General features: G+C 49.8%; 1 protein-coding gene across 8 annotated transcripts in view; it reads right to left on the bottom strand.

The window, feature by feature from the left end:
* Nucleotides 1-16,675, bottom strand: part of CFAP65 (cilia and flagella associated protein 65) — a 35,540-nt gene extending 18,865 nt beyond the window's left edge. For 4 of the 8 annotated variants that reach the window (XR_002079002.2, XM_019445928.2, XM_053904758.1 and 1 more), the window contains exons 1-15: nt 16,578-16,668; nt 15,614-16,012; nt 14,627-14,677; nt 14,098-14,269; nt 12,064-12,248; nt 8,386-8,488; nt 7,651-7,817; nt 7,275-7,474; nt 6,854-6,999; nt 6,016-6,238; nt 5,373-5,638; nt 4,715-4,915; nt 4,119-4,478; nt 2,535-2,672; nt 132-377 (exon numbers count right to left, since the gene is read on the bottom strand). Coding sequence is in view for 7 of the 8 variants with exons in the window: in XM_019445928.2 (XP_019301473.2) it covers nt 132-377; nt 2,535-2,672; nt 4,119-4,478; nt 4,715-4,915; nt 5,373-5,638; nt 6,016-6,238; nt 6,854-6,999; nt 7,275-7,474; nt 7,651-7,817; nt 8,386-8,488; nt 12,064-12,248; nt 14,098-14,262 (2,400 nt within the window). In the remaining variant the exon portion in view is untranslated. Of the gene's footprint in view, nt 1-131; nt 378-2,534; nt 2,673-4,118; nt 4,479-4,714; nt 4,916-5,372; nt 5,639-6,015; nt 6,239-6,853; nt 7,000-7,274; nt 7,475-7,650; nt 7,818-8,385; nt 8,489-12,063; nt 12,249-14,097; nt 14,270-14,626; nt 14,678-15,613; nt 16,013-16,577 lie in introns of all 8 variants that reach the window. The other 4 variants (XM_019445923.2, XM_019445921.2, XM_019445927.2 and 1 more) reach the window with 4 other exon arrangements.
* Nucleotides 16,676-17,044: the final 369 nt, after the last annotated feature.

Raw genomic sequence — 17,044 nt, 5'->3', positions numbered from 1 at the left:
CTGGGAGAGGAGCAGCCCCCTGACTACTTTAGGGGAGCTTTAGAGGTCAACCCCAGAATTTGGCTTTGAAAAGGGAAGCCCCAGACTATGGCTCGCTCCTCAGGACCCAGTCCCCTAGCTCTGCCTTTTACCTTGAGATACTGGGGACAAAAGTTGAACTGCAAGTAGAAAATGTGTTGCTTCCAAGCGTTGCCCTTCGGGTAGGTACAGATGAGGAAGATCTGGTGGGCTCCCGGGGCCACAAGGCCTGAACTGGGCCGCAAGGAGATGTCTGAGCTGCTTTGGGGGGCCAGGTTGAAGGTCAACAGCATGGAGCCTTTGTTGATCAAGAGCAGGCTGCGGTAGGAGGGTTCGCTGGGGGACACTGCAGGAAAGAGCTGGGGTGCGAGACAAGAGGGACCCACACTCAGATCTACGCACCCGCCTCCCTTACCCCACCGATATACACACTCAGGGAAGTCTATGTGGGCCTGTCTCCAAGGAGATCCAAGGCACCTCCACACATCCCAATCACTACCCTGGGAGCAGGGAATGGAGGGACACAGCTTGGCACCAAAAAATGCTTCTGTCCTCCAGAAACCTCTGGACAGTGAGATAGAATGGCCGTAGGAAGTGGACCCAGGAAACACAGGCTTGAGATCTCCTCAAAGTTAAGTAGGTCTTTCATTTTAGGGTGCCCTCAAATCACCTTTTTTTTCTTCATGTTTATTTACTTATTTTTGAAAGAGAGAGAATCCCAAGCCTGATGTGGGGCTCGATCCCATGAACTGTGAGATCATGACCTGAGCCAAAATCAAGAATTGGACACTCAAGTGACTGAGCCACCCAGATGCCCTCAAATCATCCTTTGGAGAACTCACTTTCAGAGATCCTGGTCCAGAAACTGTGGGATAAACAGCCTTTTCTTTCTTTCTTTCTTTCTTTCTTTCTTTCTTTTTCTTTTTTTTCAATATATGAAGTTTATTGTCAAATTGGTTTCCATACAATACCCAGTGCTCATCCCAAAAGGTGCCCTCCTCAATACCCATCACCCACCCTCCCCTCCCTCCCATCCCCCATCAACCCTCAGTTTGTTCTCAGTTTTTAAGAGTCTTTTATGCTTTGGTTCTCTTCCACTCTAACCTCTTTTTTTTTTTTTCCTTCCTCTCCCCCATGAGATTCTGTTAAGTTTCTCAGGATCCACATAAGAGTGAAACCATATGGTATCTGTCTTTCTCTGTATGGCTTATTTCACTTAGCATCACACTCTCCAGTTCCATCCATGTTGCTACAAAGGGCCATATTTCATTCTTTCTCCTTGGCACGTAGTACTCCATTGTGTATATAAACCACAATTTCTTTATTCATTCATCAGTTGATGGACATTTAGGCTCTTTCCATAATTTGGCCATTGTTGAGAGTGCTGCTATAAACATTGGGGTACAAGTGCCCCTATGCGTCAGTACTCCTGTATCCCTTGGGTAAATTCCTAGCAGTGCTATTGCTGGGTCATAGGGTAGGTCTATTTTTAATTTTTTGAGGAACCTCCACACTTAAATAGGCTTTTATAGATGATTCTCATCTAGGTGGCTGAGGGGAACCCCCCTTTGAGAAAGGGAAGGCCCCAGAAATCCTGGCTTCCAAACATCTCTTAAGCACATAGGGTGTGGCCAGCTCCAGTCTACATAAAACACAAGGCCTGAAATTGCTGGCCAGGGTGGCCCATCCAGCTGGGGCAAAAGTGCACGTATGTGAGGCAGTGCAGGGGTGACACAGGCCCAAAATCTGGTGGATGGCAGTAAAGGCCACAAACTGCTGGGATGAACTGGCCAAGGGAAAGGGACAGGGGTCAGGGAGGGGAACCTCATGCAGTCAGGGAGGGATTTGAGCTGAACCTCGGAGGTGAAGTCAGTCGGGGGACTGGAGAGCAAATGTGCAGCTGGGGAGGGGGGGCAGGATCACCCCCTAGCACAGTGCCCCAAAGCAGCACCTTTCCAACAATATGAGGTGTGAAAGGGTAGGGGAGACAGATGAAAAAGACAACAAAGGTAAGGGAAGCTGGGAAGAGGTGTCGAAGGAACTTGGCCGTCTGGTTCCAAGGTCTGTGCTTTTAAACCATCTGTCATCTGGCTGCCCAGGTCATACAGGGCCTCCAAAAGCCCTTCAGAGAGGCCTGGGAATTATGACTCAGGAAGCTGAGGGACCAACTCTGTGACCCTCACTGGCCTCCCAATGTCCAAGGGCAGGGGCTCATGGTGTGAGTGGCCATACCCCTGGCAGGTGCTCAGTAAACAAGCACAGACAAATGAAAGAGTTAGAGAATTTTAAACCTCAGCATGAGAGGCCCAGGGAGTATCTCAGATGGATCAGGGAGGGGACCAGTGGTCCAAGCCCCAGTCCTCCATGCCCAGAGCCCCAGGGGCTAGTGGTGGGGGAGGTTGAGATGGCCCCGGAGGGTGCTGGGATGTTTCTCAGGGCATCAGAGTGCAGAGGTGGCCAAAGCAGAAGCCGAGCTCCCCTGTCCCACCTCCCACTGCTACTGGGGCCACGCTCACCTTGGGGGCGTCCAGAGAATATTGAGGGATGTGGGGCTCCAAGGCAGCAAAATAGCTATGGCCTCGTGTGCGGAGGGTCAGGCACCAGGAGGGGCACACGGTACAGTCCTCCTCGATGTTATGGTAGTTCTGGAGGACCTGCAGGGGGGTGGACCCAAGGATAAGCTCAGAATTCCTGTGTCTGACCCTGTGGGGTCCCCTAGCTCCTCCTCTGCACTGCAGGAGTCCCACATTGGGCACAGAGAGAGGGGTTCCCTGGGAAGGCAGTGCAGAGAACAACCATCCTGACAGTTCCAACTGCAGCGTGCCAGGCCCACGCTGAGCACTCAGCAAATATGCTCTTTAATAACCACAACAGCACAAGGACAAGGCTGGGGCTGGGATGTGAGAACAGCATTCATCCTGCAGGAATGTGCCTGGAGAAGCGCTGGCCAATCAAAATAGAACATGAGCCACAAATGCAAGCCGCAAACGTAATGTTACATGTTCTAGCAGCCACGTTAACAAAGTGAAACATGGGAAATTAATTTCAGGGATATGTTTTATTTACCCTAATAGATCCAAAATCTTATCATTTCAACATATAGTCAATATCTAAGTGACGCATGAGCTACTTCACACTCTTTTCGTGCTAAGTCTTTGAAGGCCTGTCTTACGACATATGTCAGTTTGGACTAGTCACACTTCAGGTGTTCGGTAGCCACATGTGGCTGGTGGTTGCCCTATCAGACAGTGCAGGCTATAAAGCCAGCAGCCTAAAAATCTGGAGGGCTCAGCCTTGGCAAAGCCAGGTGTCCACAGCCTTATGCCTACAAAACTCTGCATTTTCCCACTGCCAAGATATTAGAATGGAGGCAATTAAAGACTAAGCTTTGGAAGTCCTTCTCAAAAGTTCGGATATGGCCCCAAATTTTTAGATGAAAAGACCAGGGCTCGGGGACATTAAAGGACTTGCCCAGGGTCACATAGCTGGTAAGGGACTCTACTTTTTTCTCGGCCCCAGCACCTGGACTCTGGGAAAGAACAGCAGGGTGGGCAGAGCCAACAAGGAAAGGAAAAAGCAGGACCAGAGATGAAGAGGGTGCGACCAGCATCTGGGACCAAGAGGCTGGGCTGGGCACAGCCTGTGGTCTGAGTTCCCCAGCCAAAGGAAGTTGTGCTAGAAGCCCCTCCCCCTGACACACACCTAATTACCCAGCACCCCTGACTCAGTGCCCCAGACCTGGTTCCTCCTGCCCATGGGTCTTTGGATGGACCACCTCCTAACGAGCCCTAGGGAGATGCTCCCTGTATGCCAAATTTTCCCAAGAGGCTTGACCCCAGCTGGGTGCTCCCTCCGGAGTGAGTGGGAGGCCACATATAAGTGAGACATAATCAGATGGGCTAAGAAGCCCCTTGGCCAAGGCAAGACCATGAGCCTGGGAGAAGGCAAACCAGTAAGGACCACTATCCAGCCAAGGAGGAGCTTGGCACAGAGAGGATGGATCTCACAGCAGCACCTCCCCCTCCAACCCCACCCTGCTGTTCAGGTTCCAGGGAAGAGAGGCAGCCCTCCCCACCCCCATCTCGTCTCCCTGCACACACCTTATAGACAGCGAAGGCCTCCAGCTCCACAGCGTACAGGCAGTTAGGGTAAGGCGGATGGAAGTGCAGGCGCATGGCCATGGACTTGAGTGGGGGCACATCACAGGTGTCTGGGGTCACCCAGAAGGGGCAGTCAGACCTCCGTGTCCAGACCACTGTGATCTTGCCTTTGGTGTGGTTCATCAGGCACAGGGGGACAGGGTTGGGGTCCCCGGGCCCAGGGCAGGCACCGAAATCCACATCAGTGGGCTCTATGCTGACAGGTGGAGGGAAGATGGCTATGTCGCTGGTACCATCGAAGAAGTACTCATTCATGGGGGAGATCAGAGGATACTGTGGGGCTGACACGTTCTCCGGGGCCTGTGTGTGGAGAGACAGGTGAGCAGGGGCCCAACTGCCACTCCTCTCGCCACTGCTCCTCATCCACACGCCCCTTCCTGGAAAAGGCTACAAGGGCTCCACACAAACAATCCCCAACTACTGATGGCACCCACAGGGCTCTGGGGGCACAGGGTTTCCCAAGAGTTTCTAGAGAAGGGGGCATGAACCTGGGGAGGGTAGCCTGTCTGTGGGGAGCCCCAAAGGGTCCATCAAACCTCAGTAGGAATCAGGAGGGCCCCATTCTTATCCTGCTCCAGCTTCTTCTCCCTCAGCATGGTGCCCAGGATGTCTGGAGGGTAGAGCGTCAGGCCCCGCGCCAGGTGTGTGCGGTACCAAGCAAGGTGCTGAGGTCTCAGGATGGCTGGCTTGGTGCTGTCCGAGTGGCAGGTCCCAATCAGGTCCAGGAACAGTGGGTCCTGTGACATGTGTCTGGGTGAGGCTGGATTTCAGCCCCCACTCACCACCTTGGCCAGGAGTCAGCTGGTCAGGGCACAATTTGTATGACTTTCCCCAGGGCCCTGAGTTGGGTCCTCACTTCAAGGCTCTCTGCCCCGCACATGCTGTGAGGGGTGAATCCAGTCTCCCCTCTCTCTTCCCAGCCTATTAGCAGCAGCAGCAGCAGCAGCAGCAAAGCCTTCGGCCTGGCAGTCGTCAGGGCGAGACTGGCATACCTGCCTGGCTCTGAGTGAGCCTTCGTGTGACCCTGGCCAAGCTCTGGCTCCAAAAGCCAGGCTGAGGCCCTGGAGAGATGATCCAAGCAGAAGTTCCGGAATACAGGGCCGTGATCACCAAGCATTGTCTTCATCACTGGGCCTCAGGTTGCCTCCTCCAGCTCCCAGCAGAGCCCTCCTCCCTCCCTCCCCCACCGCTCACCTGGTGGTGGATGAGACAGGCCACTCGCCGAGAGTAGATGGTGGGGTGAGTGGGCTGGAAGCTACAGTGCAAGGTCATGCGGGCCTTGCCCACCAGGGTCCCAAAGGCAGGTCTGATGTCGAAGACACTCTCTTGGCAGTCAATGGCAAACTGGAAGTAGGCTGTGCAGTCTGACTTGTTCTCAATCCACAGGGTCTGCTCCAAGGTCTCCCCGAGGTTGACCCAGCCGAAGTTGACGCAGCAGTGCTGCAGGGACACCTCAGGGCCTGGGCATAGGAGATGGGGCTCTTGTGAGCAGGCCCTGCACCTGTGTGGGGCTGGGGCATCAGCCTCCTGGAGGATGTCTCAGAAAGGGTCCCTCTGGTGGAAGGCAGTGCTGCCTGGAGACAGAAGGCTGGGCTGGAAAGGCCCAGAACCCCAGCAACCTGAGCTGACCTCCAAGTCACCAGGGATGACAGGGGGAACCTGATCTCCAGGTGTCCAAAACTGATTCCGCATGGAGCCCACCAGGGGGCACCAGACACCCAGGCTGAAGGGCAAGGATGCGTCACACCCTTAAAAGTTGGCAAAGAGCCCTGCTCTGCCCTAAAGGCTGGCTGCTCCGGTCCCCAGAGGCCGGGCAGCATTCTAGGGTTGCCAGTACCTCTACAGAAACCGACGACTTTGAGCAATGTGTGGGAGGCACAGCCAGAGGGCATGATGGACAAGTAGTCAATAGTTCTGATGTCCAAGGTCTCGGGGTGAAAGAACACCGACACGAATTTCTTCTCTCCCGGAGGCACAATGCCATTGGTAGTGGGGCAGGAGAAGGTATGATCTTTGGCCAGCATGTCTGGGGCCACTTCGATCCTGAAGGGGGCGCTCACCTGTGGGGCCAGGCGGGGGCAGGAAGGGTGAGGTCACAGAGTGAGGCAGTTGTCCTTGCCGAGGTGCCCAGCTGAGGGGGTGAGGGCAGTTGAAGTCCAGCCTATGCCCCTCTTGTCAGTTTGAGCATGAAGCCACCTCCATCAGGAGGAAGGAGGAGACCAAGCTGTGTGCCCTGCACCGGGACTGCCTGGGGACACTCTTTTCTTTCCCAAAGGTATCATAAAGGCTGGCTGTGGTCCTGGGGTTAGGACAATCTTAGGGCTGCTCTTAGAGTTGCTCTGGGGGTGGTCAAGGGATACTCCAGCCCAACCCCCAGCTGAGAAGGGAGGAGGACACCAGCTGACACCTGTTAACACATGTGTGTATCAACAGACGTGGTTCACGCGAGGCTTGGGGCCAAAGGTATGGACAGGAAGAGGGCATTTTGTAAAGGGGGTGGGTTTTAGGAGCAGCCAGCCCTGTGGTCTGCCCCCTCCTTATACACAGGACGTTCCCTCCCCCCCTTATACACAGGACACCCCCTCCGCCCCTTATACACAGGACACCCCCTCCAGTCCCTTATACACGGGATGCCCCCTCCTCCCCCTTATACACAGGACGCCTACCACGCGTACCATGGAAGGGTTATAGAGCTTGATCTGTCTCTCAGCAGTGCAGCCCACAGCAACAGAGCCGAAGTGCAACACTTTCTGGAAACCTTCAGCATCCCGGTCCTCTGGTCGCTTCTGCTTTATGCTCACCAGCAGCTGGGCACATTTGGCTGGGACGGAGATGAGACAGTCTTGGGAAGAAATCCACCTGGGGCCTCTGTGGCCCCACCTGAACAGCCCCTCGAAGAAGGTAGATGTGCCCAGGGAAACACTGGTCTGCCACACCAAGGAAGGCAAAGCAAAGACAGAGCCTGCAGGGCTGGGGGAGAGTGGGAAACTGGTGGAGGACAGGCCGGCAGGGGAGGTGGAGGGGGCACACTGAGGCTTTGAGAACCAGGACGGGCAGCAGGTGGGCTCTGGGGACAGGTGGGAAGTCGGGCCTCACCCACGGCCTGCAGCTGGATGCTTCTTTTCTGCTTGCTGCCTTCTCCATACCAGCATGTGGCCTGAACTTCATAGATGGTGGCCATAAGGGGATGAAAGGTCACCTTGATGCAAGAGGCCTGGCCTGGCTCCAGCAGCCCCGTGGTGGGCAGTATCTGGAACGGGCTGGGGAACTCCCAGGTGAAGAAGGTGGGCAAGTCCCTGGAGGGGGTGTAGATCAGGGTCACTGAGCTCATTCTGTCTGCTGCCCCTACTTCAGAAAGGTGGTGATGCTGGGCCCCACCGTCTCTCCCCCTCCCCCTTCCCCCATCAGCTCCCTGGGACCCTCCTCACAGCACTCACACTCCCTGCCTCGGAGCCTCAGCCGCTCCCCTTACCCCACATTTTCCAGGCAGAACCAGGCCTCAGTCATGTCCCCCACGGCACAAGTGGGCAACTGCAGGGATCGTGGGCAGGTCAGACTGTGGCAAGGCAAGGTGGCCCTCAGGTCCACACAGAACATCCCCTCTGCTTTCTCAAACCACAGCTGGTCCACGTACTCCTTCTGCAGGTGGGGTGGGAGGAGGTGGGGGGAGCAGGCAGTCACTGATCGGTGGTACCTACATGGTATTCAGGGACCACACATCCCGCCCCAGCTCTTGGCCATGCCCCCAACACAGTCACTGAGGGGTGGGCTGGGCCATGACCCTCGCTTTTTGTCTTGAAGGAAAGCCGGTTGCCTGTCCTTCAACACTGCCCTAGTCTCAGAGATATGGGGCCTTTTTGGTGAGGAACAAAGTATTTGGGGGAGTGTTTTGGGCTAAGGAATCTAGGGCTTTCTTGTGGCTAATACAGTAGCACAAATTTTAGCCCCCAACATCCAACTGGGAACCCCCCTCAGTTTAGTGAGTTTATAGTCTGAGCCTCTCCAGGGCTTCACTAGCTGGAGTTTTTGCTATAGCTGGCAGGATGTGTGTGTGTGTGTGTGTGTGTGTGTGTGTGCGCACATGCACGCACACACGCACAGGTGCAAGGGGGGCGGGGTGCTCCTTGCTGCTCTGCCCTGCTCCCTCTTCCAAGGTCATCGTGCCTGTGTCCCTCCCTGCCCGTGCCCTCCAAGTGGCAAACCTTACCTCCTCCAGAGGCCGAAAAATAATGGGGAGCGTGAAGGTTATGCCCGGGCTCAGCAAGATGGGCTGGGGGATGACTGTGAAGAAGAACTTGGTCTTGGGGGACCTGCAGGAGAGAGCCAGGGCTTAAGCACTTCGGGATCAGGGCCCAGAAAACAAGAAAAATCCATGAGCACCGAGCTGGGGGAAACCAAGGCTGAGAACAGACCTATCAGGATGCCTTTCAAACAGACCTAGGCAAGGCCGGAGAGTTCCAGTGTGGGGCAAAACCACAGACATTGCAAACTTCAAAACTATTCATAGGAAGATGATACTGCCAATAACTCTATACCAATAAATGTTAAAGTTTAGAGCCAATAAGCCCATTTCTAGGGAAGTATAAATTACCAAAACTGACTCAAGAATTAGACAATAAATTTTATGGCCACCCTACCTAAAATCATCAAAACCAGTGAATAAGTAGCAAAAAATCTTCCCACAGAGAAAACACTAGGCTGGATGGCTTCACAGCAAGTCCTACCAAACATCTGATTAAAAAAAATCCCAGCCTTTGGGACGCTTGGGTGACTCAGTAGGTTGAATGTCCGACTTTGGCTCAGGTCATGATCTCACGGTTCATGGGTTCGAGCTCCGTGTTGGGCTCTGTGCTGACAGCTCAGAGCCTTGAGCCTGCTTTGAATTCTGTGCCTCCCTCTCTCTCTGCCCCTCCCCTGCTCATGCTCTGTCTGTCTCTCTTGAAAATAAATAAACATCAAAAAATTTAAAAAAATGGGGCGCCTGGGTGGCTCAGTCGGTTGAGTGTCCGACTTCGGCTCAGGTCACGATCTCGTGGTCCGTGAGTTCGAGCCCCGCGTCAGGCTCTGGGCTGATGGCTCAGAGCCTGGAGCCTGCTTCCAATTCTGTGTCTCCCTCTCTCTCTGCCCCTCCTCCATTCATGCTCTGTCTCTCTCTGCTCAAAAATAAATAAATGTTAAAAAAAAATTTAAAAAAAATTTAAAAAAATAATCCCAGCCTTATCTTCCCAGTAATATGAAATGTGGCAACACACTCCCCTACATAGTCTATGAATCTGACTTGATGTAACTTTGGTATGTTGGTAACTTTATTACCCAAACCTGGCAAAGGCAAGAGAAGAATGGAAAATTACAGTCCTATCCCAAAACAAAAGGAGAGAACCAAACGAATTCAGCAACGTTTAGAAAGAATACTCAGGTATGACAAAGGTGAGCTTACACCAGGAACACACAGTTGGTTTAACAGAGAAAATCAATTAATGTAACCCACCAGGTTAACAAATTAAGAGAGAAAAAATAAAAAGATAATTTCAATAAAGGAAAATAATAGCCTTCAAGGTGTTATGAGAGAAACTCTTAGCAACTTAGGAATAGAAGGGAACACCCTTAACCTGATGAAATCTTAAAAAATAAAAAAAACAAAACAAAACAAAACAAAAAACTACAGGAAACATCCAAACAAATAGTGACACACTGGAATTTTTCACTTTGAGATCACAAACGAAACAAGGATAAACATCAGTGGTGGAAGAGATCATCAGGGAAAGTGTGAACTTTTCACTAAATGGCTTGGAGATACTTGGCCATTTGTTTGAGGGAAAGTGTTATCGTACAACCATTCACAAAAATTAATTCTGTATAGCTAAAAGGCAAATGTGAAAGGCAAAGCTATAGTCTTTAGAAGATACTATAGAAGACTGTCTTCATGACCTAGGTAGGTGGAGAGAAGGACTTCTTAAGCAAGATACAAAAAAAGCACAAACCATAAAAGAAAAAGATTGATTCTTTTGATTCCTTTGAAATGAAGTAATTCTATTCTTTGAATGCCATGGTAAAGAGGAAAAGACAAGTCACAAGGTGGGAAAAGATATCTATAACACCTGACAAAGGATTGGTAGCCACCATAAGAACTTAAAAAAAAAGGGGGGGGTCGCCTGGGTGGCTCAGTTGGTTAAGCGTTCGACTTTGGCTCTGTTCATGATCTCATAGTCCATGAGTTCGAGCCCCGCGTCAGGCTCTGTGCTGACAGCTCAGAGCCTGGAGCCTGCTTCAGATTCTATGTCTCCCTCTCTCTCTGCCCCTCTCCTGCTCATGCTCTGTCTCTCTCTGTCCCAAAAATAAATAAAAAAACATTTTAAAAAACATTAAAAAAAAAAAAAGAGGTGCCTGGCTGGCTCAGTCCATAGAGCATGTGACTCTTGATCTCAGGGTTGCAAGTTCGAGCTCCACACTGGGGGTGGAGTTTACCTAAAAAAAAAAAAAAAAAAAAAAAAGCAATCTGATAGAAAAATAGGCGCAGACTTTGACAGGAATTCCAAAAATGAAATGGTTGATAGCATATGAAAGACACTCAGCTGTATCAGTAAGCTGGAACATGCAAATTAGAATGACAAAAAATTACTGTTATTAGCAAAACTTTTAAACTCTGGCAATAACAATTGTTGGTAAGAAAAGTGGAGGAATGGGAATTCATGCATGGTTGGCATGGATATAAATAGAAACATATATTTTGGAGAATAGTTTGGCTTATCTATAAAAGCAAACATGTACATGTCCTAGATCACAGCAATTCTACTTCTGTGTATCTACCCTAGAAAAAACTCTTGCAAGTAAAGATCTATACATGAATGTTGACAACAGTCTCAAACCAAAACAACCCAAACATCCCTCAACAGAAGAACGGATGAGGGCATCTGGGCGGCTCAGTCAGTTGAGCATCCAACTTGGGCTCAGGTCATGATCTCACAGTTTGTGGGTTCCAGCCCCAAATCGGCCTCTGTGCTGACAGCTCAGAGCCTGGAGCCTGCTTCAGATTCTATGTGTGTCTCTCTCTGTCCCTTTCCTGGTCACATGCTCTCTCTCTCAAAAATAAATAAATAAACATTTTAAAAAAATACAACCCAGGGGCACCTGGGTGGCTCAGTTGGTTGAGCATCCAACTTCAGCTCAGGTTATGGTCTCGCGGTTCATGAGTTCGAGCCCCACGTCAGGCTCTATGCTAACAAACAGCTCAGAGCCTGGAGGCTGCTTCAGATTCTGTCTCCCTCTCTCTCTCTCCCCCACCCCTGCTCATGCTCTGTCTCTCTCTCTCAAAAATAAATGAAGGTTTGAAAAAAATTTTTTTAAAAAAACAGAAGAATGGATGAATATACTACAATATAAGCATCTATTGGGATATTATCCTGCAGTGAAAAAGATGAACTATAGTTGCATGCACATGAGTCTTAAAAACATAACAGAACAAAAATAAAAGACATATCTAAAAGACAGATATATACCCTATTATTCCACTTATGTCAAGTTCATAAGAAGGCAAAATTAAATGATATCATTTAGGGATGGAAATGTAGGTGGTAAATCCACTTGAGAAAAGCAAGAAAATCATTATCACTAAGTCCAATCATGGTCACCTTTATGGGTAGGGAAGGTGTTCCAGTACGGATGTGACACGACATGGGAGGTGAGCTTCAGACACATTACTCTTATTGATTTGGTCCCATGGGTTCCCCTTTCAATAATTATTCAAACTGTGCATGTTTTATATACCCTTTTCTAATTTTATATGATAGTTTTAAAGGTTTTTGTTTTTGTTTTTGTTTTCAAAAGAGCGACTGTTTGAGGGGCTTGAGGACTCAGGGGCTGGGTCTCTGATCCCTCATTCTGATACCTGTACTTCATCTTCTGGATTTTCAAGGATAGATTTTTCAGAGTCAGGTTCTTGGTGACCTCCTTCCCCAGTGCCCAGCCTTTCCATTGCAGCTCCTCAGCCACCTCGATGCCCCAGATGACCCTCTTCTTCACTTTGTCTTGCTTCTTTGGGATGCATATTTGGGTGCCCGTGAAGCTGGCAGGCTGTGCAGTTGGCAGGGAAAAGGGGGAGAAAAAGGATGCATTAACCAGGTAAGATTCAAATACCCAGAGAACAGATAAAGATTTCCCATATCTGGAAAGTGAGGACTTACACCACTGCTGGCTCTTGGGGGATGGTCTGGAGACAGAAGGTGAGGGGCAGGCAGGCCTTGGAGTGAGGTATTACCATTTCTGAAATCACTACAATGCTTTTTCAACTAGATTCTCTGTGACCCTGCCCCTGAAGCCTTCCCTGGACCATTCCATCCAGCACTGAGCGATCTTGGCTGGTCTGTTCTGTTCCTCCATGCACCCAAAGATACCACGCCCTTCGGGTACTGCCTTTTCCTTTCCTTCCTTCCCATCCTGCCCTTTCACTATGGAAGCCTCTCCTAGCTGGGGTGGTCTATCCCAGGCACTTTTTGAGACCACAAGGATACGCCACCACTCCCTCTTCCTGTCCCTCAACTGGCTGATGGAGCAGGGGAATGAGTAAATTTGCCTGAAACAAGCCCTCACCCCCCACCCTGATGTGGGGGCCACTCCCAGGCACAGCTCCTGATGATGCTAGAGGTGCAGTGTGCCAACACTTCCCATCTATAATGGAAAATCCCTCATGACCTGATCCCTAGGAGGGTGGAGGAGGATGCAGGGGGAAAGGCAAGGAGAAGGGAAGATGAACCAGTATCTCTTCCTACCCCAGCCATGGCTATGAACACTCCACTCATGGCCATTTTATTTTGTTTGGCCAAGCATTGCTTCTATGTTGTTACTTAAGGTAGAGATATATTCATCCATTTGACAAATATTTATTGACAACATATTATGTGCCAGACACTATGCTAGGTGCCAAGACAAGAGCGAACAAGACGGATACATCTCTTCTCTGTTGGAGCTTACACTCTCGGTTTAAGTAGGTACGGAGAGTGTCACATGGCCAATATAGTATTTCCTTTCCTGGTTCGCCCACAGGGGAAAGGTGACATGGGTGGGCAAGGGCAATTTATTATAAATATTGGTTGGTGCATGAGTCAGGGTCAGGAAAACAGAAGCCACTTTGGGTGTTTGAAACAAGGAATTTAATGCACAGCCAAGGCATAGTGAAGTCACTCAGAAGCTGGCAGCATCAGGAAGTCGCTGCCACACTAGGTTAGGGGAGGTGGTGGGCTTCTCAGAGCCCTGAGGCCTGTCTGGTGGGGGCTGGAGTCATGGGAAAGTGCAGCTTCTGATGGAAATACTGTCGGAAAAGTAGAGATGGAGGGAAAGAAATACCCTGGCTTCTCCCTTCCTCCCCATTTCCAATCTCCTGCCCACACAGAGCAGAGTGGGGAAGGGCAGTGAGTGAATTTGGGGCAAATAGGCCCAGAATGGCACAGGTGGAGGGGTGAGGTGACTCCCAGTCCTCGGGAAGGCAAATGCAAGCACCATCTCACCTAAGGAGGCATGAGAATCCACACATAACACAGACACACGCTGCACCAAACACACTCCTACCCCATAGGCACCCTGTGGGACAACTGCCCCCTACCCCTGCCATGTCACACAGAGACAGTCCTGAGAGCTGCAAAAAGTCAGCCACATCCACATATTGGCCAAACACTTGGTCCTAGGGATCAGGACCAGAAGAACTTTCTGAGGGAAGAGAAAACCGCTGGCTACTCTCTCAGCTCTGATGGGTACCTCCCTAGAGTTCTTCACACACACACTCCCATTCCCCACAGCCGCCACTCCAGTTGGCTTGGTGCCCAATCTGTGCAGGAGAGTCAGGTCCTTGCAGATTCCTACCCCCCTGCCCTGCCACCTCTCCCCGGCCCTGCTGCCCCTGCCCCGCCCACCCGGAACATGTCCTCACGTGGGCACTGGTGTTGCTGCTACTGCAGGCACTCAGGGCCGCGCTGCTGCCAGTGATGGTGGGGATGGCCATGGTGCTGGTACTCAGGCAGGACCCGGAGTTCATGGTGTAGTCACCACTGTCCCTGGTCCTCGTCAGGGGGCTTGGGGCTGCCTGGATGAGCATCACACACCTGGAACACAAGTCCAAGGGGAGCACTCTGGCTAAACCAGGAGTTCTTGCCAATTTGGAGCTAGGAAAAGACCACAGGGGAGACAGGAGGGACATCAAAAAGAGGCTGATGGAGTAGACTTGCCGTGGCCATCATTATCATGAAGAAGGGCCGGCTTGCCGGCTTTGGAACCAAGGTATGAGTGACACCATGAGAAATGAGCCTGAACACAAGATCCAGTGCTTTGCCCAGGAGCCTAGAAATTCACCATGCAGGAAAGGGACTTGGGGATGAGGCCCGTGCAGCTCTGCCTGCCATGGCCACACTTGGCATTTCTCAGTCAGTCCCCAGTGAGTGTGACTAAAGCATTCGCATTACCTTTATCTGGATTTTGCTCTCTGCTTGTTGCTTCTGAACGTGACTTGCCTCCTGTGAGGAGGGGCAAAGAAGAGGTAAATGAGACTGGATGGTTCTTGGTCTTTGGGGTTTCCTCCATCAGTATGCAACCTGTAGTCCAAGTTTAAAGTAAGCATTCACTGAAATAATCACTCAATCCAAGGATAAGTGAATCAACCTCTAGAGCAGAGGGATCCCTGGATAGACTGCAGCTGGAAATTATATGCAAATATATGTGAGTGTTATATGCAAATCATATGCAAAATGTCATGTATCTGGAGAAGTGCTCTTTTCCAGGGAGAGAATCCACAGCTTTCACGGAATACTCAGAGGGTGTTTGGCCCTGCTCTAGGAGACACATATGGAGCCTAGACTCCAAATCCCCTCTTCCTTTAGCAGACCTCCTTCAGCATACACACCCAGGTGTGGCTCCCATATTGGACAGCATCAATTTAATATCTTTTTGAGCATATATATATATTTTTTTCAGACTCCACAGTGTCCTTCCCCACTTCTTTGAATAACAATCTCAAAAATGGTAACAACTTCTACTGACATTCACTGAGAACTTATGTGCCAAGCAGTGTTGTAAGGCCTTCTCATGAATTTTAATCTTTACGTCATTTATGAGTAAATGTAAACTGTCTTTTATTTGGCCTAAAATTACTTCTTTTCAAGGTGGGGGTTCAACTCCTTATTATAACATATTACACTTTAGTAAACAATGTTATGGTCACCCTTTAGACATTTATACAATTTCATCAGACACTCTCCATACTCTCCCCACCACCATCCAAAGCAAAAGATTCCATTGACTCAGTTTTTCCTAACCAGCAACACCTCCAAACCTCTGCAGGAGAATATCTCAGGTTCATTCATTCACTCACTCATTCATTCATTCACTCACAAAACATTTACTGAGTGCCTGTTACGTACCAGTGCTAGGCAATGGACAGGCAAGACCCTTACCTTCAATTGTAAGGAGGATGGTTCAGGTGGAATCAAAGAAATGCAAGCTGGGGAAACAGGGAGGAGAGTCCCATTACTTTTCTGCTACTGGATGGCTTTGTAGTCCTGCCAGACTCATTAATGTCTGTGACCTCAGGGGATTCTATAGATAGTCACTGCCTTGGGGCTCTGAAAAAAGTCTCTAATCATCACATATAGAAGAAATTAGAGACAATGGGGTAGAAATCTGGTCCAGATCAGGTCTTAGGGCTTAGGGAAGTGAACGCTGATCTTGAAGCAAGGAGAGCTGGGTTCCAGCACCTGCTCAGGTTTGTTGAGATGGGCAAGTTTCTCAATCTCCTTGAGTCTCAGTCGTCTCACCTAATGGGGATTATCTTATTTCATAAAGTTGATGTGAACCTGGAATGAAATAGGGAATTTGAAAAAGCCCTAGACAAACCGATGTTACAATCATAATTACAATCGTAATTAACAATCATAACTTCCATACTAGCTTGAGCTACTCTTTCAAAAGACACACATCTGCAATCATCGTGAAGACACGGGCCAAGGTAGGGGTTGTTTTTAAATCCAATTTTTGAAACTTGAGGACTTAAAAACTATATATACATAAACTACATACATACATACATATATATATGTATATGTATGTATGTGTATATATATATATATATATATATATATATATATATATATATAATCTCAGCTTCCTTTATCTGCTTCATTTCCAACCTAAACAATCTTAATATGATCAGTGGGAAAAGTGGTGGGTCGTCGTGTAGTGTGGAGTGGGAAAGAAATTGGTAAAATGAAGTGATCAAAATACTTAAAGCTGTTCCTCCTTTCTCTAAGAGATCCCAGGCTGATCTCGCCTCAGTCTCGGTCCCACAGGGGGTGTCTAACGGACATGGAGGGGACCCCTGGCCACAACTTCCCAAAGGAGGCGGCCTTCCAGGACAGATACCTTCTTTGGCCGCTCGCGCTGTTCCCCTGGTCCTGGGACCAACTCTCAGAACTCACTCCGCCTCCATGTTGTCGTCTCCCTAGATACAGGACGCTCAAGGCACAGCGTTTCTTGGTATCCCAGGACAACGACGGCAAGCCGAATGAGTCAAGGCTCAAAGAAGGCGAAAGCGCAGTCCAATTTTAATGTTTACCTTATTTTTTATTCTCTGACTTTCCCTGCATAGTAGTCACCGTGCTTCTACCAATCGCAGCATGTAATGTATAGTCTCCAATTGTCGTGACATCCCTGCAATCCTGATTTAGTCGACGACCAAATTCATAGGAGGTAACTCCATTGGCTCCTCCCTGGAGTAGGAGTAATTCCAGTTCTTTCCGGACGCGCGATGGTGACATAGGGTCAGAATCTCAACCGGAACTTCAGTCTGTGATTGCGATTATTAACTTAAAAACACCCCGTAGTTATTT

Source organism: Panthera pardus, unplaced genomic scaffold, assembly GCF_024362965.1.
Source record: "Panthera pardus isolate Hobbes unplaced genomic scaffold, ASM2436296v1 HiC_scaffold_10, whole genome shotgun sequence".
Classification (NCBI taxonomy): Eukaryota; Metazoa; Chordata; class Mammalia; order Carnivora; family Felidae; genus Panthera; species Panthera pardus.
The sequence above is the reverse complement of the archived record's forward strand: the minus strand, read 5'-3'. Positions and strand labels throughout refer to the sequence as shown.